The sequence below is a fragment of the Epinephelus lanceolatus genome, chromosome 11 (assembly GCF_041903045.1).
Source record: "Epinephelus lanceolatus isolate andai-2023 chromosome 11, ASM4190304v1, whole genome shotgun sequence".
Classification (NCBI taxonomy): domain Eukaryota; kingdom Metazoa; phylum Chordata; class Actinopteri; order Perciformes; family Serranidae; genus Epinephelus; species Epinephelus lanceolatus.
Genome location: NC_135744.1, coordinates 22,515,861 through 22,540,565, shown reverse-complemented (window position 1 = coordinate 22,540,565; position 24,705 = coordinate 22,515,861). Strand labels below are relative to the sequence as shown.

At 40.6% G+C, this 24,705-nt stretch overlaps 1 protein-coding gene across 1 annotated transcript in view; it reads right to left on the bottom strand.

Moving 5' to 3' along the window:
• The window catches only part of abr (ABR activator of RhoGEF and GTPase), a 209,596-nt gene extending 190,912 nt beyond the window's left edge, over positions 1-18,684 (bottom strand). Inside the window, exon 1 of the mRNA XM_078172357.1 lies at positions 17,710-18,684. Within this exon, the coding sequence (XP_078028483.1) occupies positions 17,710-18,541 (832 nt within the window). The 5' untranslated portion in view covers positions 18,542-18,684. The remainder of the gene's footprint in view (positions 1-17,709) is intronic.
• Positions 18,685-24,705: the final 6,021 nt, after the last annotated feature.

Below are 24,705 nucleotides of genomic sequence, written 5' to 3'. Positions count from 1 at the left end.
CTTCCTAAAGCTGCAGCATGTTTGTCCTAATTTACAATTTTGGGCTTACACTTGTCGGCCACAGTAAACAGGTGACTGCATGTGAGTGTGTCGAGGCTCTGACACCAAGAAGCAAACAAACAAACATGTATCTTGACAAGGCAGAAGTCATTGGAATCAAAAATTATCCATGAAACCCTCTAAAAACCAAGGAAAAAACACATACAAATGCACAATATCTTATCAAACAAAGGCAGTGTTTGGGAAAGTTGCAGAATTAGTGTGGCCTATAAATCTAATCCTGCATTGTTCTCAGCTCATTTGCCAAGACTGTGCATGCCTAGAAAGATACAAACCGACAAACAAAGAGTGTCTGGTCGTGCAGGAAGCTCCTCAACACTGTGCAAACAGCTTAAACACAGTGAAGACACAACTTACTACTATCTTCTTCCAGGTACAATGCCATGCCTATACTTTTAATCCTAGACCTGCAGGCTCAGTGTAGCTAGTGTTTCCACATGGGATCACACACACAATGACACTCAATACCCACACTGGGAGCTCCTGTGATCTGAAACTCTTTCCTTTCTCTGACACTAATATAGTCAGTTGGCCAATGAGCGAGTTTTCCCAGCCTGACTGTCTCGTAGTATATCATTATGTTGCATCTTAACTTGAGCAGAAAGTTGTTAAAACTTTTAATCCACCTCTCTGTTTATTTGTCCATCTGTTCCTATTTCCACCTCGAGGAAGTGAAAGTGATGAGCGCAACAAAGGAAGTCCTCAAGACATTACCCGGTGCACACTGGGACAGAGAACTGAGAATGCCTTCATGTTCCAGCTACAGGTGTTTTAAAACCATCATACTTCAGTGAAGGCCAGTGTTTCATTAATTCCCTGGCGTGCAGCTGACAACAAAAATAGCCTCCACAGACAGGAAGGAGTGACAAAGGCTCGTGAAAAAAGGCGTCTTGTAGCGCTGTAAGAAAGAAGAACTTAGTGTTCAGGACAAAGCCAGGAGTCACGAGAACATATCCTGCTGTGACAGCTCTGAAAGCCAAAAGTCTGAGACATGTCTACTTAATAGAGGTGACGGTCCACAACATTTGAAGAAAACATTTTTCTCCATGGCTGCCATCTGACACGGTAACACTGTCACCACAAGAACTTCACACACCAGCAGGGAGAACACAAGCTCAATTTTCAGGAACAGAGCAAGACCAAGACTACACTATCTATACACCAGGGGTGGGCGATATATCAAATATACTCATGTCCTGCGGCTTGTTCCATGTGGGATGTAGTAAATAACTATAACAGAATACAAATTGTCACAGAAATATTTTTAAGCTGCCGGCACTTTGCTTCTCTCACTCTATACAATGGTTCTCTCCCTGTCACGGACACAAAAAGAAGAAACCTCATACATACATGAACATACGTCACAGAGTGTGTGTTATATATGAGACTTGTTTTTTTGTATCTGGATGGAAGCAGCGAGCAGGGAAAGAGCCTGGACAGCATGAAAGAAATGAAGCGCAACAGCTAGTTTATACGTGTTGAGTTATGACACAGTAATGGAAGAGTTTGTCAAGCTTGAGCTGCAGTATGTAGTAGGGATGGGCATTTTAAGTAACTTCCACATTCGAGAACTTTAATTATAACAGAGTACTCAAACGCGCACCAAAAAAATCAAACTTAAGAATGGGAATGTAAATTGGCCAACAACGTAAAACAAGTGCAATCTAAAATTCATTTACTGAACATCCAGGCTTCAATTAGCCCAATATACCATCAATTCAAAGTCAAAATAAGAAAAATCAGCAAACTTTCTGTTGCTGCTGTTACATAGGTTAGAAGCACAACTGAAGAACTGTCTCCAAGCCGCTCTCCTTCCGGTCAGTTTAACGTCTGCCTGGTTGGCATGAGCTGACACAGCAGCAGCAGCAGCTACAATCTGACACTGAGCCGTTTAATGGTCCCTTTAAACTCAAACCAACACTAAAATGGCTCAACTCTGTAGTTAAACCCGCAATAATCGTTAGGTAATGTTAGCCACGCAATGCTAACAGCAGGACAGAGTGACAGGGTGGCAAGGAGGCACTGAGCGAAGCAAAACGCAGCGCACTGGGCATTACCATTAGTTTAATTTTCACCCATTTTATAAAAAATTAAGTCGTGTTCACATGTGAGAGGTTTTTATTTAATAGCTTTTTTGCATGCAGGTTAAAATAATTCCAATAAAAACCACTTATTATTACAAACAAGAATGGTTTAATGCAGATATATGCTGTAGGACGGACGACTAGAATGATCATATACTAGTCCATACCCATTGAGTACAACATACCATACCATGACTTAGTCATACCAAAAATTAGAATAAAAAAAAAGCCTTCGGCCACAGGGGGAGCCACAGCAATCGGTTGCATTTTAGCCATTTTTAAGCATTTTTCTGTTGTTATAGCGCCATCCAGTTGCCAATTAGAGTTAAATTTCTCCAGTCACCTTGAGGCACCCTGTTCTACATATCTACCAAGTTTAGTACAAATCAATATGGCGGTTAGGCCTAGATAAGAAATTATCTCTCTAGCGCCCCCATTTTGTTTGAACGGGTCAATAATGGAGGGGTCCCCTCAGATTATGTGTGGTCATATGCCTACAAAGTTGCTCGATGAAACCCTTGAGATGTTATACACCTTTATGTGATGAGCCACGCCCTCCACAATATTCATTGCCTTATAGAAGCTCAGTTTTAGTAAGTTTTCCAACTTTTGCCAAGAGGGAACTTTAGATATTAAGTGTTTTTCATAAAATTCAAAATGGCGGAAAGTCTGTATAACTGGAAGTTATGGGTCCTTGAGGCAAATGTGTTCCTCATGAGGAGAGGCATCTCTGTGCAAAGTTTCATGTCTCTACGACATATGGGGCATGAGATATGCCCATTCAAAGTTTGCAATTTCAGTCGGTTGCTATAGCGCCCCCCTTTGGCCAATTGATGTAATATTGCTTCATTCACATCCTCCCATGACCCTCTACCACTGTGCCAAATTTCACATGGATTGACCAAGTCAGTGAGGAGAAAAACATGGAACAGACACACGCACCCACACACACACACACACACACACACACACACACACAGAGTTTTTGTCATTATATAGTAAGATCATGATATATAACATGTATCGCAATATAGCCTAAATATTCTGCCATATCATCCAGCCCTACTATACACTGTCTGCCTACATAGTCTGAGATTCGGGCAGGGTTTAATAGCCATTTGTAATTTACTTCAACTGGCCTCTAATGAACTTTCTGTGTGTTGGTCATCAAATGTCAACACCAGTCTCCGTATACCCATGAGCCCATATGAAACAGCAAAACAAGGAACAGTTCAAATCGTGTTTTCCGAACAGTCAGAGTCAGCAAACCACTGACTCGCCACTGGCCAACTAACACTCAACTTCCTTCTGCAACAAGTCCTTAAGCTAAAACTCTTCATACTACTGACAGAACTTCAGTTGTGTATAAGGCAGGAAACAGGCCATGTGCAACATGTTTCCCAATGACACTTTTCCTTCTCTCTCTGCTGTAGGACAAGCTATGACAAGTTCACTGTAATTCTGTTACTGGTTGCATTTATTATCATTTCATTACACAAACCTGGCTAATGAGTGAAATTAGGTTTTAGACTCATACTTTCAAAACAGACGCCTGATGCTACATGGTTGGTGCATGAATTGTTTCAATTAGTACACTGTCTCAATTTGGATTTGGACAGTCAGCAGTGAAGTTGTGCTCCGTTTTCTAAATAAATAGAGAGAAATTTATTTAAAAAGTGCTTTCAGCCATATGTTATAGAACCCATTTCAAACTCTTCATTAGAAATGGTCCACCAGTGCCTACACTGACAGTTTTACTTATTGTAATCTCATTTCTTGGAGTATCTTCAAATGCTTCATATCCCTAAAATCTGTACGACCTAAGCTAAAAGGCTATATAACGGGACATGGTTTTTTTTCATCAACTTTTACAAAATAAACACACAAAACATACTGATCCAAAAGATTTCTAAATACAGAAATATGTACAAAATCTTTCTCAATACCCCATAATTTATTTGATCTATGTACATTATTTAGTTTCTTTTAGTATCTTTAAGAACTGAAACTCAGTAGTTTTAGGGGGGGCTGCACAATCAACTGGTTGTATGCTGACTGTCCCCCCCTCCAGTCAAAGTGTGAGTAGCTGCAGCATCATTATGGAGCAGTGAACTGATGTATGTGGCCATGCACACCCACTGGCAGACTGTCAAGAGAAGAATGCAGGGCTCTGTGGGCCCATTAGCACTGAACAGACACACACACACCCGCTTCTTTCCACACAAACCACACTGGGATCTCCATGGCAGCCGGAGCAGTCAGCCAATCAGAGGGGGCCTGGTATTTTCTCTGACTTCACACAGAGGAAGTTTAAGTCTAAATGTCAATTATAAAGAAGGAGTTTGTGGCCGTCTGCATTTAAGCTGTGATTATATAATATTATTAATAAATGACACAAAGAAAAGCATAAATGAATTGAACTTCACACAGCACAAGAAACGGTGACTAAGAAATATCAACAAATCTTATATCTGCCAAATATGAATCAGAGTTACCCTCATGGAGTGAGACCTGAGGGGAAAACAGAAACTGGAAACCTCTCAGAGAGAACAGGATGACATGAGTCTCTTCTTCGACTCATAGGTGGGAGACTAGCAGAGAGTAGTGTCATGTGGTGGGAGCTTTTTAACCTGTTTAACTCTCCACGTTTGCCTTGCAGCCAATGTGCTTTTCCTTTATTTCTGTCAATTGACAAATCAACGACAGTGAGATAAACACATTGACGTCACTTTCACGCAGGGCACACCGATGGTTTTCTCATTTAGCAGTGCTGCAGCAGAGATGTATGAATCAGTTAACTGACAGGAAAACCACCACTCTCAGACGCCCCGTTATCTGCAGCTGCTCTCATCTCAACTTGATTTGAACTGAGAGGATTTCACATCAAGAATGAGTTTGCGTTTCCTGTACTTTCCAGTATTTCCCCTGTGTAAAATCCTAGCTCCGAGGCATAATCTGAAGGAAACAGTGAGCGAGATAGTTTATTTGTCTCATTTTTGTTTATGAAACGGGTTGACTCAAGGAAGAGGAGTGTGAGTGAGACAGCTCAGCCCTGTCTCAGGGGAGATGAGAACAGCAGCAGGGGCTTTTGTTGGCTGATGGAGGGCACAGCTTTGTGTCTAAATGACTGTCATCTCCAGGCTGCTCTTAATGTGAAAACCTTCCCAGGATAACTCTATCCTGAATCAAAAACCTCTGGAGGGTCCACACCTTTGTTGATTCTAGGAAAGAACACATGATGAAAAGGCAGTGTGCCAATGTCCCTTAAACAGGAAGCTGGTGTGAAATCAGGTTCACAAAGCTCTACTCGCTGGCTGTACTGTTATGAAGCCAACACATTTTGACAATAATATCAATATCTATCAATATTTTCCCTGTGTTTATTTATATAGCTCATAGCACATAGCAAAATACAACACAGACAAAATAAATAAATAAATAAATAAATAAATAAATAAAAATAAACAATAAGTAACATTTTGACTAAAAATTACACTAAAACAGTAAAATATTGAAAATCAGTAAGTAAAATAAAAAATAAAATTAAATAAAACAGGGGGTATAAGTGATGTAAAAAACAAAACCTAAGGCTATGATATTATTAAAATTAAACACCAAATTAATTAAAAAAATAGGTCTTTAATTTCCATTTAAAAATACAGAGAGAGCTTGCCATTCTAATATCTAGAGACAGTGAGTTTCACAGTTTAGGGGTATAAAAACAAAAAAGCACCACTACTTTTATGGGACTTTTATGGAAGAAAAGTGGTGGAGAACCACAGTGATCCTGCTAGAACATTAAATAAAAGAAAATCTCTGATAGAAGCAGGAAGCAAGGTCATTTAAAGCTTTATAAACAATACAATAACTTTAAAATCAATTCTAAAAAGATACAGGTAGTCAATGCAGTGGTTTGATCCATTTTCAGGTCATTCCATGGAAACTGTCCAGATTGAACCTTGAAATTCAAGATTTTAAATCACAACCAAATGTAGAATTTTGTATTTCATAGCATGAAGAATATGTTAGACCTGCATTAAGGCACTTTTTTTTACCAATTGGGCTGTATCCAGATATCGGCCTTTGACAGGTGGAATGTGACAGGTGTTAAGATTACAGGTAATATGGTGAAAATCAGTCTAACACCAAACTTCACATGTAGCTGAATGAGAAGAAAATGTTTTATGCAAACACATTTTGAAAATTTAATTAAAAATTGTTTTCCCCCTATTTGTGTGTGATGGGGTGGATATGTTACGTATCACAACTATTCTAAAAGAAAATCCAAAACTCACCAGCATTTGAATTTGTCTTCTTCAAACTCTTAAATGATGTCATTTCCTCTTAGTGACGTCACTTAAAGAAACAGTACAGTATACTGGTGCAAAAATATATTAGTGCGACCAGCCTGTTCTCATTACAAAGTCAAATACCACCGCTTTGTCAGTGATTCCAGTGTCAGACACCGACGCCAAAAGCTACCTTTCGGGGCAGTATGATACGCTGCTGGATGGGACCTCTTGCTGTGTTGCGATAAGCCGCCGGTCAGCAGGATGATACACGGGGTGGCATCAGTTCATAACATGGCCAAAGGCACCAGTCACAGGGTATGATGCGCCACTGGACAGCTTCAGTTTGAAATGCTGCTGTTAACAATCTTATATAAGGAGCTGAAAAGTCCCTATAGGGCGGGAAGGAGAGGTGGTGAATGGGTCCAACAAACCCCAGACATTCTTCAGCCAGACTTTCACCTGGGAGCCGGGTGTTCGCTTCCAATGTAGAGCAAAACCATTGTGTTTTTCTAAACCTAACCATGTGCTTGTGTATTTACATCCCAACATTGGTTGCAGCATCCTGGAATGTCAAACAGCAAAAGCAGAATGATGCAGAGTGTGTAATATGGAGACTTGAAAGTCCACTGACGAAGCGGCAATATGTGACGACTTGAGATGATTTTTTTTCCCTTTATATGTTGGGGGCCAAAACAGTTTTCTTAAAATGACTCTTTCCTCGTCAGGCCGTATTAGACGCAACCACAAAAGTGAAACTGTCAGTTAACCAATGACACCAGACGTGCACTATATGTCCCTCTTTAGACTGTCACAATCTAACTATCTAATTATCAGATAAACCCTTAATGGTGTCATAATTGCCATCAGGCATCTAGTCTGGCACCTTAACCACTTTTATTCCTCGTTCAGTTTCAGCAGGTAATGACTATGGCTGCTGACGTCAGCAGACTGCATGAGAACTGTATCACAGGATTTTATGTGGGGTGACAGGGATTACAATGGGTACCATGTGAACCTGAGGAAAATCCTGCTATGATGAAAAAAGCCCACTTGAAAAAAGTAAGCACACTTGTCTTAAAGTCACCAGATTAAGGTTTACTTTAGATTGCTGTCACAATATAACACTCATAGCAAGCATGCATGTGGCTTTGTGCACGCTGTGCTAGATGCAGCTTATTTATAGATATGAGAGCACCAGGCTGTATTAAAGCTTTCTTATTTGCAGTTCCCTACCCTTGCATTTCACACCTCTGATGAAGAGCGAAGGTCAACTCCTGCATCCATCTTACAAACAAGCGATGATGCTGCAAAACCCACACCTCCTCCTCTATCACAGAGACATCCTGTCTGCCTGCCTGCACAACCAGCACCACGACACATTCATCACCAAGGTAACACAGGGACAAGTCAGACCATAAATAGGACTTTAGTTTGGAGGATTTAAAAGCCATAAATTCTTTGACTGCCTTCACTTTGAAGAGATTTGAAGGATGTGAAAAAGTTTCCCACTGTTCCTATTACTTACTGGGTGACATGCTAAACCAGTATGGCGCCCATATTCAAAAAAAAAAGTTTGCCGTTACTTGAACATAAAAGGAAGTATATTTCTATTCAGGGAGAATATGCAGTAAAAATTGTTATTTGGGTCAACACAGCTTAAAACTAAAGCTTCCCAAAAGGGCAATAATTTCCAAGAGCTCGACCAATCAATATTTGTTTTTCCTAAATTAATCGTTAGTCTATGAATTGTTAAAACACAGCCAATAAGAGAGCTCCAGATGATATCTTAAAATCACTTGCTGTTTTCCAACCTAAATATATCTAATCCTTTCAATGCTAAGTGTGTCAAAGGCCATTAATACAAAGGTTTTGATTATACTGGAAACTCACAGGCATGTAGTGTGTGATAATGGGGAGTAAACCATTCAAAGTTTCAGAGAAATACAATTCTTTTCTCAAGAAAAAACACTCAGGCAATCTGCATATTGATTAAATCAATGTCCTTGTCAGTTTCTCACTAACATGTTGGTTAAAGACAATAAATGTGAGTCTTGTACTTGATGACGTCACAGGTCTGGTTACTGTACTGTAACTGGGCAGTGGCCGTGAATCAGCCTTTTCTTATCATTGTTAGTGAGCTTTATTAAAGAAGAAAACATGAGAAATAAGTTGAGTATTTCCTTTGTTTCCCTCCTACTTCTGCAGTGGTATAAATTAGCACCAACCACTGCTTATCGTAATTTATTTTCAGAAAATCCTCACATTTAGATATTTTCAATTTTTATATTGTGTTTTTGTTGTTGCTTTAGTTAAACTTAACTCTGGGTATACATTTAACAGCTATAACTTTTCTTTTTTTGTATGATTTATCTTAATTTTTTATTACTGTAAATTGTATTTTTTGTATTTTTATTTGATTTTTTTTTCTTTTTAATTAATATTTTAATTAATATTTATTTAACAATTTACTTGTATTTTTTGTATCACTATTCCAATCTTTCAATTTAACTTAAAATCCATTTTTTCTTACTTTTAATCTTATTGTTTTTATATTTATTTATATTATTATTCTTTATTTTTGCTATGTTTAGCATTTTGCTTGAAAAGTGACTGACCGATGGATAAATGATCAAAACAGCTGCAGATTAGTATTCTGTCAGTCAACTCAAAGATCAACTTACTAATCATTTTGGCTCTAAACAATACCATACTTGTCTATCTAAATTTTACTATTAGCTTTTTTTTTCCAGGTGAAAGTCTGTATACTGGGGTGCCCACAAGTGTACCTAGTAGAGTGGACACACCATTTACAAAGTCCTTGTCATGGCAGCAGCGGCTGCAGACTCCAAACCACGGCCCTTTGCTGTCATCACCCCTCTCTCTTTCACTCCGGATCAATCCTGTCTGCAGTCTGCAAAAAGCTGAAAAAATAAAAAAAATCCACATAGTTCTGCCTGGTTTCAATGGGTGTAAAGTTTAGGGGAAGATGTGTTTATGATTAGTTGATCCAGCTCTACAGCAGTGTTTCCTGGGAAATATCCCAGATGAGGGAGAGTTCTGGAAGAGATTTACCCTGATTTATGAGGATTTTTTAACCTACGTTCTAAAAAACTCGTCTGCCACAGTGTTAAGCCTTCACTTCGCAGTAAGACAGTGTTGTAACTTGAGCTGTCAAACTGTTTGGTAATAACACATACAAACCAGAGGTGTGTACACAGAATATACAGTGAAGCCTGGAAGCCTGTAAACTGTAATTCACAGGGTTTATGAGAGAAGCACAAACAAATCAAATAGACTGAGCTCCATTCACACCACAGAGTGTTAAGATAAAAACAATATGACAGGCCCTGTTGCACATGCTATTCAGGACGGGCCTGGACAAGCCCTTCTTATCTGAGGGTAGAAAGAGCCAACCAGAGGGAGAAAGGAGAATCTATGTGTCATATGCAAGGATCACCCTAGTAGAGCGACAAGAACAGGTTTGTTCTGCAGTTTCCTTTTTTTTTTAACACATCCAGTGATCAACAACAGCCGAATCAAAAAAAAAAAATCAGTATTGTGTTCTTTTCTCATTACAGATCACAAAGAGATGAAAACTGAACCTATTAGCAGGATGACGCAGCATGTGCTGCCAGGCCTTCCTGGTGATACAGTTTTATTTACTACATGAATCATGCCAAAGAGGCGCTACTGTAAGAACCTGTCAAATTTGGGAGGGAGAAAAAAATCCTAAATCTTATGAAATAATTCCTGTGAACAGAATATGGTGATCTAATTTGAAAGCAACTGGAAAATCATGAATGTAATCGTTTGACATTTTCAGTGTTGACACTGTCATGTTGATAATTTTCTCACCATGCAAGACAACCAATAATCTGTGCATGTGGGTCTAACAGGACGACTCAAATACTGCAGTGGCATAAACACTGCAGAGCCAACATTAAACATGTTGTTGCCTAATTGTATGTTTTGACAGGACCTTCACTCCAAAGACTTTAATTCCAAAATGATACGTCCACAGTCCAGAACAGAAACACTTGTTACCACAGAACATCTCTTATTTATGCAATGACTCATCTCAACATGTTGCCCAAAATAATTACAATATCACGTCTTGAATGTTTCAGTCATACAAAAGTTTGAGAACTGTGTTGAACTCTGTGCCAAAGGTTTTTCTCGCTTGGCTATTTTCTGAGCAACCAGCTGACAGAGAAGTGTGTTATAGGTGAGAGAAAGAGGAAACCATGCTGTTAGCTGGGCCATCATGTTGTTGTCAGCTCCGAACTAACTGACCCCATGAACTTTACGTAAAGTATCAGATACTTTGCCAACTGAAACTTTATCACCCAAAATGAAACAGTGAGTCATTAAAGTTTATAGAGAGGCATGCAGAAATAAAACCATATGTCTCTATGCAGATCAAAGTTGCTGTGTGCTAAAAATAAACAGCTTTTTCACTTGTGTCTGTATTCAACAAAAAACAGATGTTTTTCCATATAAATGCTTGAGAAAGTCAGGATAGCTGAGTCTGTCCATCACTGCTGATTGCTGTCTGCTGACTGCTGGCAGGACTGGGCAGGACTAATGCAAAAGAAACACCAGCACCGAGATTTCATATCACAATTGATCACTCTTGAGGCTCATCTATACTCCCTTTATGTATGAAATATATGTCAGTTTCAAACACTGTAAACATCACTGCCCACACACCTTGCTCCACTTACATATGTGACTGGTGTCCGTAGATCTGTAAATATACAGATGATATCTCTAGTGTCCAACAAAAAAAGTGTAATTCTTTACAGATGGATAGAAACCTGATAGAAACTACCTGTAGCCATGGGGGAAAGGCTTATTTTGTCCGTTTTTTGACATTCAGTATTTTGGAATATGTGCTTGGAAAATTACAGGGACAAAAACAGGACCAATACTGCATTAATTCATTCATCTTCCATAACACTCAGACTCTCACAGGACTGATACATGGAGACACACAACCATTCACACCCACATTCACACCTATGGCCAATTCAGAGTCACTAATTAACCTAGCCAGCATGTCATGTCTTTGGACTGTGGGAGGAAGCCGGAGTACCTTAAGAGAACCCACGCTGACACGGGGAGAACATGCAAACTCCGCACAGAAGGGCTCCCCGGCCCCGTGTTCAAAGCAGGAACCCTCTTGCTGTGAGGCAACAATGCTAACTACTGCACCACCATGCTGCCAAGGTAGGTAGCATGTTTTGTGAAATATTTCAATATAAAGACATATGAACGGCTGAATGAGTCATAATGACAATCAGACTGTACATAATATATAACCATATTTTAGCAGAATAACATTACGCAGATTTACACTGTATTAAAACTTGATAACCAACTTCTTTTAAATCATACAAACTCACTTGACAATCAACACAGGCAACTGAATTGAAGAAAATAGCCTGTTGGCTAGTTAGCAGCCTGCTAGCTAAGTTAAATTTTTAACATGAAAGTTCAATTTTTTAACGTACTCAAGGCAAATTCCAGGCAGAGGGGAGGAGTTTCACAGGCACATCAAATATGAAAACCATTCCCATAGGAATGAATGGACTTCTGGTTGACTCATGTTTGTACGCATACATAAGAGGAAATAAGGCATCATACTTTCAAGCGACCTTTATGTTAGCACAGACATAGCCAACAGATGGCACTAAAGGACAAAGCCAAAAGTTCCACACAACAACAAACAAGAAGACTGTGGAGGAGGTTGTAATATTGTATCTCTAACCAGCGGTGATCTATGCGGCCATTTGATGTTACATCTTGACATGAGGATGGAAAATTCATTTGTAAATTCACAAAGAAGACCCCAAAAAGTGAAGTGCCAGATATGCCAAAGGAAACTGGCACATCATAAACCATCCACAACCAGCTTGGTTTACATCGTGAAACTGGTGACCATTTCATCCACACCAGTGAAAACTATTCTAACTTGCTCAGTGAGATTACTGAATCAACAATATAATCAGATTCAACAAAGACGCTGACAGCCTTAAAATAACAGCAATTACTCCAGGTTTTGACCAACAACACAGTGCTGTGAATCAGAGGTGAATCACGCACACAGAGAGCCCCGGCCTATATGGACTCAGACACACATGACCTGATGGATGACCTATTCCAAGGAAACACACATTACACAAAGGCATCAGCATGAGCAAGACCCCTGGCATGAGCCCACTGACAATGTGTAGCTATGAGCGTGTGGGAGTAACACAGCAGTGTAGCGGCAGAGGCCCCGAAAATGTTCCTGGTTCCTCCCACAGCTCTTAACACCCTCCATTGTTTATAGCCACAATAAAGTCTTTCCACTGATTAGCGCATTTGTCCAAGCTAAACATCATTATCCTGCTGGACAACAAAGACATAATGGATCAAGAGATTGACGGTAAATGCTTATCCTGACTGACCCACAGCTTTATGGGAAAATACGTCCCCCTAACTACATTGGAAGAGAAACAGAGTGTCATGATTAAAAAACAATACAGGTGTTTTCATTTGATTTTCTCAGTGCCTCTAATTTTGTATTCGCGATATGAGAGCAACTCATAAGACACTCTCCCACTGAGTCATGTCCAACAACTGTCTTTTAGAGATGTTTCCCACACATTCATGTCTCCTTGATAAAAAAAAACATTTAATCAGAAGGTGCTTCCTTAAATGACAGCCCCCACAAATATGACGTATATATGAAATTCCACTTTTGCATGAAATAATTTCAACATCTAGTCAAACAGAGACTGAGCGCCTTTCTCAAGTCAATGTGACATGAAGAAAAGCATCAGTATTCACTGCACTGGTGTCTACACTCTTAGAAATGAAAGAGCTCTTACTGAAGGGCTGAGTTGCTACCTACAACCATTTGCTTATTTTTTTGAAGAAAGTGTTCTTTGTAAGATGAAGAACCCTCTTCATCCAAAGAACCCTTTTTGGAAGAAGGCATTTGTCAGAGATTGTTGAAAACATGGGTGCTAACAGATCCTCACCCTCATATACTCAAATGTTTACCCATGTTTCAAATGGTATTTTTAAATGCAGATGTATCTGGAATAATCAGTTAATTTTACTTGTGTTCTGCTATAGTCTATATCTTTACAGTGATTTTAATGGGTACCCAGTACTCAGCATTTTGTGGGCTTTTCAGTTCTGATTTGGAGTTTCACTTCCCAACCCTACTGCATCACTGAAATAGTTAAGGCTGTAGTCGTGGAGATTTCATTAAAATCCTCACCTCCTAAAAACATGATTGTGAACCATAAGACTACCAGACTACACCTGGCCCCAGGCTAACCTGTTAAACTAAAACCATGTCTATTAGGAAAGAGATCTATGGGTAATGTAGTCAATTACTGTTTTTACAGCCCCCCTTGGTGGATTCTGGAAGAAACCCTTGGAATATAAAAATGTTCCCCATAGAGCCCCCTGTGTGGGTTCTTGTTAGCACCCTAAGAGGGTGGAAAAGTTCTGTACAGAACCCCAAGAAAGGGTTCTGGGTTGAACCATTACAACGACCTCTCATGGGGATTCTGATTCGAACATTTTACAGATGGTTCTAGGTAATGCCAGATTCACACTACACAACATTTCTGTCTGTTACAATGGTCACTTTGTCAGATTAGGCGATTGTGGAGTCATAAAATTGTGACATTACTTGGCCGACAGACATGACAGACGACACAATGGTCCACACCATTCATCCCTGACGTGTGTGATGTCATCAGGTTATTCTTGTCCTATCTTTATTACTATTACTATTATTGCAGTCACTGTGGCTGTTCATGTCCCAGCCGAAATGTTACTGTAGTAAGAAAATCAAACATGCAAGACTTTCTGTCGGGAGTCATGAGACGTCCCAGATGTGGCATCGGTTGTCGTCTACTATGACACACTACACAAAATGAAACGATGGATTATCGCGTACAGGAGTCGTTGACATTCAAGATCCAAGCCGACACCATACGACGCTGCGTTGGGCTATAATCGGGCTGATATCGTGTAGTGTGTACCTGGCATAAAACCCTTTATGTTGGGTTCTAGGTAGGGGTAGGAATCACCTAAAGCCCCACAATACAATATTATCACGATAAATATTGGATAAATATTGGGATTTAATAAGTTTTACCATATGCTGAATATTGCGATAACAGATACTATATTACCTTTTTTCAACTGTAAGTTATGTCCCTAAAGAATGTGGGTGTGAATGGTTGTCTGTCTCTATGTGTCAGCCCTGTGATAGTCTGGTGACCTGTCCAGGGTGTACTCCACCTCTTGTCCAATGTCAGCTGGGATAGGCTCCAGCCCCCCCGTGACCCCAACAGGATAAGTGGTTACGGAAATGAATGAATGAATGAATAAATAATAAAAATATTGAGTCTTGGCTCCCATGTATCGATACAATATTGCTACACAATGCTACACGATACTATGCTGTATCATTTTTTTCCCACCCCTACATCTGGGTAGAATGCTCAAAAAAGGGTTCCAGGTAGATCCTTTCTGAACTTCCTACCAGGAACCAAAAAAGGTTCTCCAGTGGGGACAAGCCGAAGAACCTGTATGGTTCTAATTAGCACCTTTATGTCTAAGAGTGTAGTTGTTACAGAGAGGGAACACTGGACCTGAAGACCTCACTCTGCTCTGGCTAATACTTCATATTTTGGGATTCTTGCTTCAGATACTAAAGTGAGTCATTTCCCAAAATCCTTTGACAAATTTCAGACCAGTTAACTGAATAAATCCCTTTAGCTATCATTAAGTGTCATCTACACTACCAACAAAAATGAAACCCTGAGTCAACAATTAGTACAAATCCACCCGTAATCTTTAAACATTAAACACCAGAACATAATAAGGCACAAGGATGTTTCAAACATGTTTTGTCTGCTTTCAAAAGCCTTCCTCAATCTATTCTCATGTTCAACTTAGTCACTGACTCTTGACTCATGACTGACAATTTCCATCAATATTGCCACACTTTCTTAAGGAAGTCTCAAAGTAATGCCATTTCTGTGAATCCTGTTTCCTGGATTAGCCTTTATATTATTAACTCGTAGATGCCGTCTTCCACAGGGCTGTGAGGTAAATAGATTTACGTGTGCACCACACTCTACATCTGACAATCAATAACAAGAGCTTTAAATTTTTGTTTCATATCAATATGAGTATTCCCAATGAGCTGACACCTTAAAAAATAGCCAAGAAGTTAGTTGAGAATCTGAAGGTAACAAAATCTGCCTGTTGGTTTTATCCATACAAACACTGAAGCGAAGAAACAAAACATGTGGTGTTACAAGGTGTGTTGGACTTTTTCTTGGCCGGAGGCAGTAACTTCCTAGAGTCTTGCTGGTTGCCTGGCAATCTCACAATCATGACAAGACCTGAGGAAGCAATACTAAAAATGATAACAGCTTTAAAGATGCTGGTAGGTGGATTTTGTTACCATTAGCAAGAGCCAGGCTAGCTGTTTCCCTCTGCTTCCAGTCTTTGTGCTAAGCTAAGCTAACTGGCTGTTAGCACTAGCTTCATATTTAAAGCACAAACATTAGAGCAGTTTTAATCTTCTCATCTAACTCTCACCGAGGAGAGTTTGGCTGAGGAGCTCAATGGCTAAAAAAAAAAATAATCGCACCTAATAGGGATGTACGCTACCGGGACTTTGACTATGTAACAACTCATTTGACCAATAACCGATACCGATATCGATCAACATATCCACTTTTTTCACTTCCTAATTTTAGTGATTATCAAGTCTCTTCTGTCGTGGAATTAACATCATACTACGCATACATACTCATTATCGTGATGGCCCACCAGCAGATGGAGACATGAAATACAATACTTTTCAATATGTGTAATATTCATTCATTGTGCAAAATAAGAAAACGCATGTTGGCCGATTATGATATTTAATTTTAAAACCAATATTAGCCGATGACGTGGTGATATTATCCTGCATTCCTATCACCTTATATAGCAAGTTGTTTCGATCTCACTCCCTCTTGACTTTCGTCATTTGTTTGCTTTCCTCTCTCCTCTTCCTTTCTCTTCTTGTGCACTGAGCTGAACTGCCAATCAGAGTGATTTCTCTCACCGTCAATATGCTGAATTAGCCAAAAAACAGCCAACAAGGGCCAACTAGAGACAACGGTGCAGGACAAATGGCTAAAACTAGGGTAACAGATGCTTAGCGACGGCCTGACATTGACTGACAGCTGAAGGTTGGTTTGGTGTGTGAGGGCCCTTTTGAACCTTTTTGCAATAGACCACTCCCACTGCCACCTGCACGCCAAATATCAGCCTCCTGGGGTTAAAACTGTGGCTGCCAAACTTTGGGGAAATTTTTGGGACCGACTGTTTGACCAACCTACCAACCAGCAGGGCAAGCTATAGAGCTGCTGGTAGCAGCAAAAGACAAATGCTCCCAAAGGGTCAGGCACACACAGAGAATAACTTGGGCCCAATCTGAGGTAATCCACCAATCTACATGATTTAAAACCTAATGTGATGCCAGCGCAAATGTTTACACAGGAAATCATTTAGTCATCAGTACTGTGGTTGTTTATGTTTTCCTGTTTTGCCCCTACCTGAAACATGTGATGCTGCAACAGACTGTGGTAGGAGGTGTCAGATCCCATATCTGATCACTGAGAGCATTTAGTTTTCTTTGAGGCTGGTCCTGAGCCAAACTTACGCAGGGTCTCTTTTGTTTCATAATGTCCACTCCAAATGGAGAAGCTGGCTGGTCAGAAATAAATAAATCACATAACATTGTCGATCGATTGTAAGCGGCGGTGGATTGCAGTACAGTGAATTAGGATGTGCTAAAATATTGACCAGCTGGTCAGTCCATGCAGACTGAGGTGATGAAAGCCAAATGCAAAGCTTGCATTGGTTGATAAATCATTTTGTCTTTTAAAATGTGCCGTGTTAAATTAATTTGTTACTGCTGTCTGTGGAGATGTTTTACTTCCCTTGTGTTTTGCCCTTTGCTACACTCAAGAGGTCTTCAGTTACCTTCTGGTAGGCCTCTTGCCACACACTTAAAATGAATTAGCTCTACTTGAGCCACATCCTCACCCGAGGAATCATGAATCAAGAGTTGAACCACTGTCACTGATTGCACAGTTCTGCTCTGTTATGTCATTTTATTTAATTTGTTGCAATATTAATGTTTATATTTTTTGTTTTATCGCCATTAACAGGAGCAGTGGTTGCATTTAAAGTATTACCTGCAGATGAGGAGTCGTCATGGTCGGAGCTCAGGTACCCATCACTCCTCCTGTCAGGGGTGCTGCACCCGGAGCCTCGGGAGGCTCTGCGGTGAATCTGCGGGAAGGACGGGGACAGCCTGCCGTCATCACCGGAGTCAAAGTCCCTGCTGTGGCGGAAAGGCCGTCGGTTGTCCCGGTTGTCCCGGTAGGCGCTGGACGTCCTCTGGTTGTCCCTGCCGCCGGTCTTTGGTGCCAACAAGTTATTCCTGACGAAATTCTCATTCAGCTCCGCATCCTCGTATTCTCGGTCGCTGCCCATGTCGTTGTCATTTGGCTGGGAGACAACAGCTGGGGTCGGGTCCACTCTCTGAAAGCTGGGTTTCCGCAGCGGGACAACAGGGATGGGGACGGGCTTACCTGTCTTGCCGCTGAACCTGCCCCGCTCCCGCCCGAAGGAGCTCATGACGCCTGCTGTGTTACCTGCCGCCGCGTGGAGCTTCACGCCTCCAGGGTCGGACACCTTGGTTCTCGCCCCGTCGACCTCACAGTCCCGCCGCTGCGGTTTCTGAACATCCCCGGGCTTTGAGAAGCCAAACGTGTCAGCGTTACAGTTCTCATCTTTGCCTTCAAACCTTTCCGGGTCGCTTCTCTTCTGCCGAGCCATGGTGGTCTGCAGGTAGATCACCTTGAATTTCTCCTCCGCCAGAGCCTTCTGGAGCCTCTTCAGGTTGGCTTTACTCGCCTCCAGCTCCGACTCGATGTCCTCCACGGAGTTCAGCGCCATTTGTGGGACTTTTCCGTCTGGAAATTCATTCCTCCAGTGTTTCTCAAATTCCTCCTGTTCCCACATTATCGATGTTCAAAGCGGGCTTTTCGCCAGCCGCAGTCTCGTATCAGTCAGAGAGAAAATGCTGGAGCTGTGTCTTCTTCACCGAGAGTTAGCGGCGCGTTTGTCGCATATATCCACCTTCCTCTGCTTCTGGGGAAAAAAAATGTCTGTCGATATTAAGTTGACCGCTTTCTGACCATCTTCAACCTCCCACACAAACAAACAGCAGGTCTACGTGTGCACACTGATGCGGAGAAGTTTTCTGCCACTACGCTGAAAAGTTTCGAGACTTCCTGTATTGAGACGTGCTGCCTTCAGGTGCTGCTCGAACAAGTGTGTTGTCTGTAAATCGAGCACACCTTTATGCCAGATTTTAAAGCAGGTGTATTTGGATTACCTTTTAATCTATATATTATTTTCTTTATTAGTCAATCAATTGTTTGATTACAAAACATTAGAAAGACAAGATAATCTTATATTAGTCCCACGAGGATAGTGCAATTACAAGAAGCACAAGCAAGATACAATAAATAAGTCACCAGCAAAAAGCAAAATTAATAACTGATTGAACACAAATGAAACAGTGTGAAAAGCCTGTTAAAATATCCCAGAGCCTAAAATGACTTAATCATATGTCTTGTTTTATCCAATCAAATCCAAAAATGTTAAATTTATTATAATGTGAAAGCCATAACTGACAAATGGTTGCAAGCTGATCCTCCAGCATTTGCTCCAACATGGCTGGGGATTATAAACGAAATATACTGTATAGAAACACTTTTATTTTAGGACCTGAGCAATAAAAATGTACAAAATATTGGGAGAAATGGATTGTGTTTAAATGCCACTAAGACAAGTGTGACAGTATGCCAAGATGTAAGTGAAAAAATGTACTGTGATTTGGAGTAGAAAAAAGAGTTGCAAAAAAATTAACTGCAATGTTAAGACCGAGGAAAGCAGCAAATCATCAATCATCAAAAATTCCCATCTTATATTTGCAGATAATATCACATTTCCACAGAGTATTTCCTGTCATGCGCAATAGTTATACAATTCCGACAGCACTTGAATGCGACAGGTACAACTAAAGTGGCAGTTGATGGGTGCGAGTTCATCACTCTAATCACAATCAATCAACCACCAGACTGTACATTTGGGTTCAGTGTTTTTTTGTTTGTTTGTTTGTTTGTTTGTTACGTGGTGTTTATTTATATTTTTACGAGACACATGACATGGTGGGTTGTTATTTAAATCCTATATTTATAGGCTCAAAAAGAAAAGGTGAACAGTCCAGCGAACTTATTGGATAGTGTGTGTCTCCACTGATACCTGATTTAGGAAAATCCAGATCTTAAAGGTACAGTGTGCAAGAATTATATATATTGGCAGAAGTGGAATCTAATATAATAAGTGTGTTGTCTTCAGTTTTCTTTACCTGAAAATAAGAATAGTTGTGGGTCCTCGTCCACAGAATCTGCTCTGTTGCACCACCATATTTCTACAGTAGCCCAGAATGGATAAACCAAACACATTCTTGACCGAGCCATTTGCCATTTGCCTATTTGTGTCAGCCTCCGTAGTTATCAGTCCGTGACGAGCAGTGTTGAAAAACCAATGATTTGTTTTTACTGTTTCAAATCACCAGGCCCATTTGTTTTGGAGAGGAAGTGACCTCTGCGGATAAGTCAGCTCTTGGGAAAAACTTATTGATCAATGAACACTGAAGGAGTTTTAACAGCGAGAACATTTAGCTGGTTGCAGTCTGCAACTTTTACCACTAGATGGCACTAAGGCTTTGTTTACATGGATACCAATACAAATAAAAACAGATTTTTATTTATCCCGTATTAAAAACATTCCGGGTTTACACAATCAGTTGTGAAAACGATATCCCTGTTTACACAAAAAACACAAAAACAGCAGCTTTTTGCTGCAATTAGCATGCCAGGCCAGTAAGTTGCGATACACCATAGAAGAACATTCTGCACATGCACAGTGATTTGTTTTCCTCTTGGCGCTAGTGATAAAAACAATGATAAACTACATTTTAACCTTATGTAGCACAGTTAGCTGCTATGCACTTACTAATATTGGGCACAGCAGACATCTTTGTTCGCCGATGTAGTGGTGATGTTGATGCAGCAGTGCTAAGTTCATTGTAAGCTCGTAAGTAGTCCCAAAAGTGCTAACAAAACGTAAACAACCCGGCATATATCTGCCATTGTTGTTGTGGTTCCCGGGCATCTAATGGGCATGCGCAAAGTGGGTTGCACAACAAAAAAAATCTCCATCTATCCTGTTTACAAGTCTCCGTAGAAACAGATATTTTTAAAAACTTTCACTTTGGAAGCCATCAAGAAAAACGCTGGTTACATGTAAATGAAAGGTGCAAATGCAAAGATAAAAACCTGTTTTCAGAAATATACGGAACTGTATAAACAGACCCTTAACCCCCCTAAACTGTACACACCAGACCTTTAAAAAGATGCAATTTGAAGGTTTGTTGTGTAGGATTTAGTGGCATCTAGTGGTGAGATTGCAGATTGCAACCAACTGAAACTTTTCCCAGCAGCCAAGCTGTAGGAGAACAATGGTGGCTGATGCAGAAATGCTAATTGCCCAATGTAGAGCCACTGTTGGTTTGTCTGTTCTGGGCCACTGTGGAAACAACATGGTGGACTAAATGGCTCGTTCTAAGGTAATGAAAGCACAGCGATTGTAGTTTATATTCCGTTCCTGCTAATGTATTTCCCTAAATCCTACACATTGGACCTTCAAAGTACAGAGCAAATAAAATGTTATGAATGTATTGGTCATTGTTTTCTAGTCAAGCTGCACTAGTGACAAAGTTGCACCATGACAAATTTTTGTCCCGTCACAACAGATTTGATATGACTATCATGATATCCAAGGGAAGCTGCAACACATGCTTTGATTGCAAAGAAGGCCTGGCTTATGGAGCCTCCTGTTTTGGGTTTACACAGGTCTACAGATTTGTAGGCGTCCTCTTTGACTTCAAGTCTTAACAGCATGGACAGGCATTTCCCATAGATATGAGTACTCATTTGCCAACTTGCATTGTTGCAAAACAGGACTGTGCTGTGAGAGGACAGCACTGTGACTAGAACTTGTCTGACACCGGTCTCCTTGCCTCCAGCTGGTGGTTTGACACAAGGGAAGGGAAGAGTTCTGAATGTGCTCGTGTTTAACAGGCTACTTGCTCTCAGGCCTCAGAGGAAACACTTTACTGACACCGCAAACCGACACACACACACATCAGTGCTTTTTACACGCTTATCAGATACAGGCACGAGTCATAACTCACAGCAGATCAACACATCCTCATTCTCTCGCTTTGTTTTTGATGCTATTTTATCACTGCAGAATAATCTTTAGTGAGAAACATGACCTTCTCTCCGCCTCTTCCGCCCTCTTGATTTGTAGCACACAGACAGATACTTTACATCCACTAATAAAACATTTTTTAATTTAATACAGCAATGGAAAAATGTCTTACCTTGAAAACTTTTGATCATAGCAATTTTCATGATTGATGATTACTCAAAGGCTGAAACATAAAACCCAGTCACCTTCATCTCCGCAGGATTCATGCAGCTGCATCCAGATAAAAAAGCTTGGTAAGCAGCCAAGCATGAGACTTCCAGTAAAACACGGATGTAATGCTATACAACAGGGAAGAAAGTTACCACTAAGGACAGAGAACTATAGGGGAGGGTGGAGGCAGAGATGGACGCTTGGCATTTTCGAGTGCCCGTTTGGATCCCTGCCCAGAACTGAAAGATCATTCTACTAAAAGCTTCCAGTAGCCAGGAGGAATCATTGATTAGCACTCGCTGCAGGCCTAAGAGCCCTGATTGGGTTACTGTAATGAATAGATGGGAAAAGGCTATGACCAGCCTGTAGTCACAAAACTGAAATACTAATAATCACAAGCCTGGTATGATATAAAAGGAAATGCACTTTTCTGGTTAATCTAGTGCTCTATAGAGTCAGGAATGCAGAAGTGTCTGTCTCAGCTCAGTCCAGAGATAATGGCATGACTGGGGAGGGTGGTAGCGCTACTCACAAAGAGTGGAGTTAGCAGACAGCATTCTTTACGTCTCATTCCCAACGTGCTTTAATTCATCAGACAACAAACTCACTGTTTTGATCCAGACATGAAATACGTGAGAATGCAGCAACACACTCCAAGGACAGCTCTATTGGCTGCATGTAAGAAGTATGGAAAAATGCAGTGCACTCTGAGCACCGGGATGGTGCACTCAAAACGGTCAAGAAGTTGAGTGGAACTATGGACACTTCTCGCCCTCAATGGTCGCCATCTTGTCTACGTAGCGGAAAGCGAGGGACCACTTTTCAAACTGGAAATGGCGGCTAAGGAATGTGCGACGGTGAAAGTCGCTGCACTGTACAAATCTAAGTTATACATGTGTTTTTTGCACTAAGCACCACTATACTTGATGTAATGGTTTGGTACCACGAACGATAACACGAATGCTAATGCTAGTTTGCTAACTAGCTAATTTGCGGTCGTTATTTCAGGTGAGTGCACATCGGCCGTGCTTGGTTTGAGACAACACTACCCTGTCGAAATTTGCACACTACACCAATAAGTACATAGTGCACATAGTATACTACATGGAAGTGCACTAACTGAAGTGTGTGATTTGAGACACAGTGTCAGTTCAGTTTTGTTCAATGATGTTCAACCTATATGTTTAAGAAAATGTACTCAGAAGAGATTGCCACTCAGCAACATCAGACATCATCTTGTCCTGAAAAGTGGTGTACAATAAGTAAACACGCTGTCAACATTTCTCTTCTAGAGGACAAACAAACCAGCAAACTATCCTGAAATTATTGGAGTCCGCCAAAGTCGGGGTGATGGTTTTTATAGTGTTTCTGGTGTGTATGTATTTTTCGTTGGCTTTTAGGTAGTCTATGCTGGTTTATTTGCTTTGTTGTTGATTTGGTTCTATTTTTATTGGGTAACCAATGGTTGTATAAACTTTCTGGATGGTTCTGGCCCATGGATAACAGCGGCCAGTTGATGAAGGGGTGGAGGGCAATGGATGAGGGGGTGGATGAAGATGTGTATGAGCAGGTGTGTGTTTGAATATAGGTGTGGATGAAAATAGAGGGGAAGCATGTACGTAGCAGGGAGAAGAGGGACAGGGAAGTACATGAGATCTTTGCAGATTAGTCTTGGATTCTCATTAAGGAGAATTTAAAAAGAAAAATGTTGTAACAATGGAAATGTGTGTTTGTATAATTCTGCCCAAGACAACACACAGTATTCTGCGAAATGTGTATCAACCAAGTCCAACAGGTCGACCCACATCACACCCATTCTAGTTTCTTTACACTGGCTTCCCATCAGGTTCAGGATTCACTTTTATGATACTTGTTCTCATGTATGGACCCGTCCACAGTCAAGCACCTGAATACATCAGTGACTTCCTCCATCCATATATCGGCAGTAGGTCCCTTAGGTCTTCTGAACAGGACCTACCGGTTGTCCTCCGCTCCAGATTCAAAACAAAAAGTGATTGTGGCTCTGACACAATGAAACTCTCTTCCATTAGTTTAATGGTCTGTGGCCTCTTTAGAAATTTTTAAAAACGTCATTTCTGATTAGATGGAAAGATTGTTGTAATCCTCCAATATTTGCACAAAGTATTTGAGATATGTTGTAATTTATTAAGTTGCAGAAGATAAGGTGTACTATTAGGTGGTCAGCTGATAAGTTTACAGTGATGTGGCAACTATTCCTTGGCTGTGTTGCAGCCCAGTTGCCAGACAAAAATGTGTGCATTGTACGTTTCTGCAAACCACAAATATGTTACATTTGTAAGTTTCATATGGTCATACCAACGTTTCTAATATAAGCTGATTTTGTCATCAGGGGGTAGATGGCAAGATGTCTGGCAAGCTGCAGACCACTATTCAAGACCAACAAACAAAACCGGTTGATTTATAGTGAGTCACTGCTGTGTTTACAGTGGCTTTTCAGCCCCGAAACCTGGGTGTTATTTAGTGAGCCATGGCTGTTTCACCAGCGAGGATAGTGCTACAAGAAGCGATTGTTTTTTATCAAGACATCACATGTTTCCTGTTGCAATAGTGCCATAAAAAATGGTTGTCTTTTATTAAGACATTGCTGC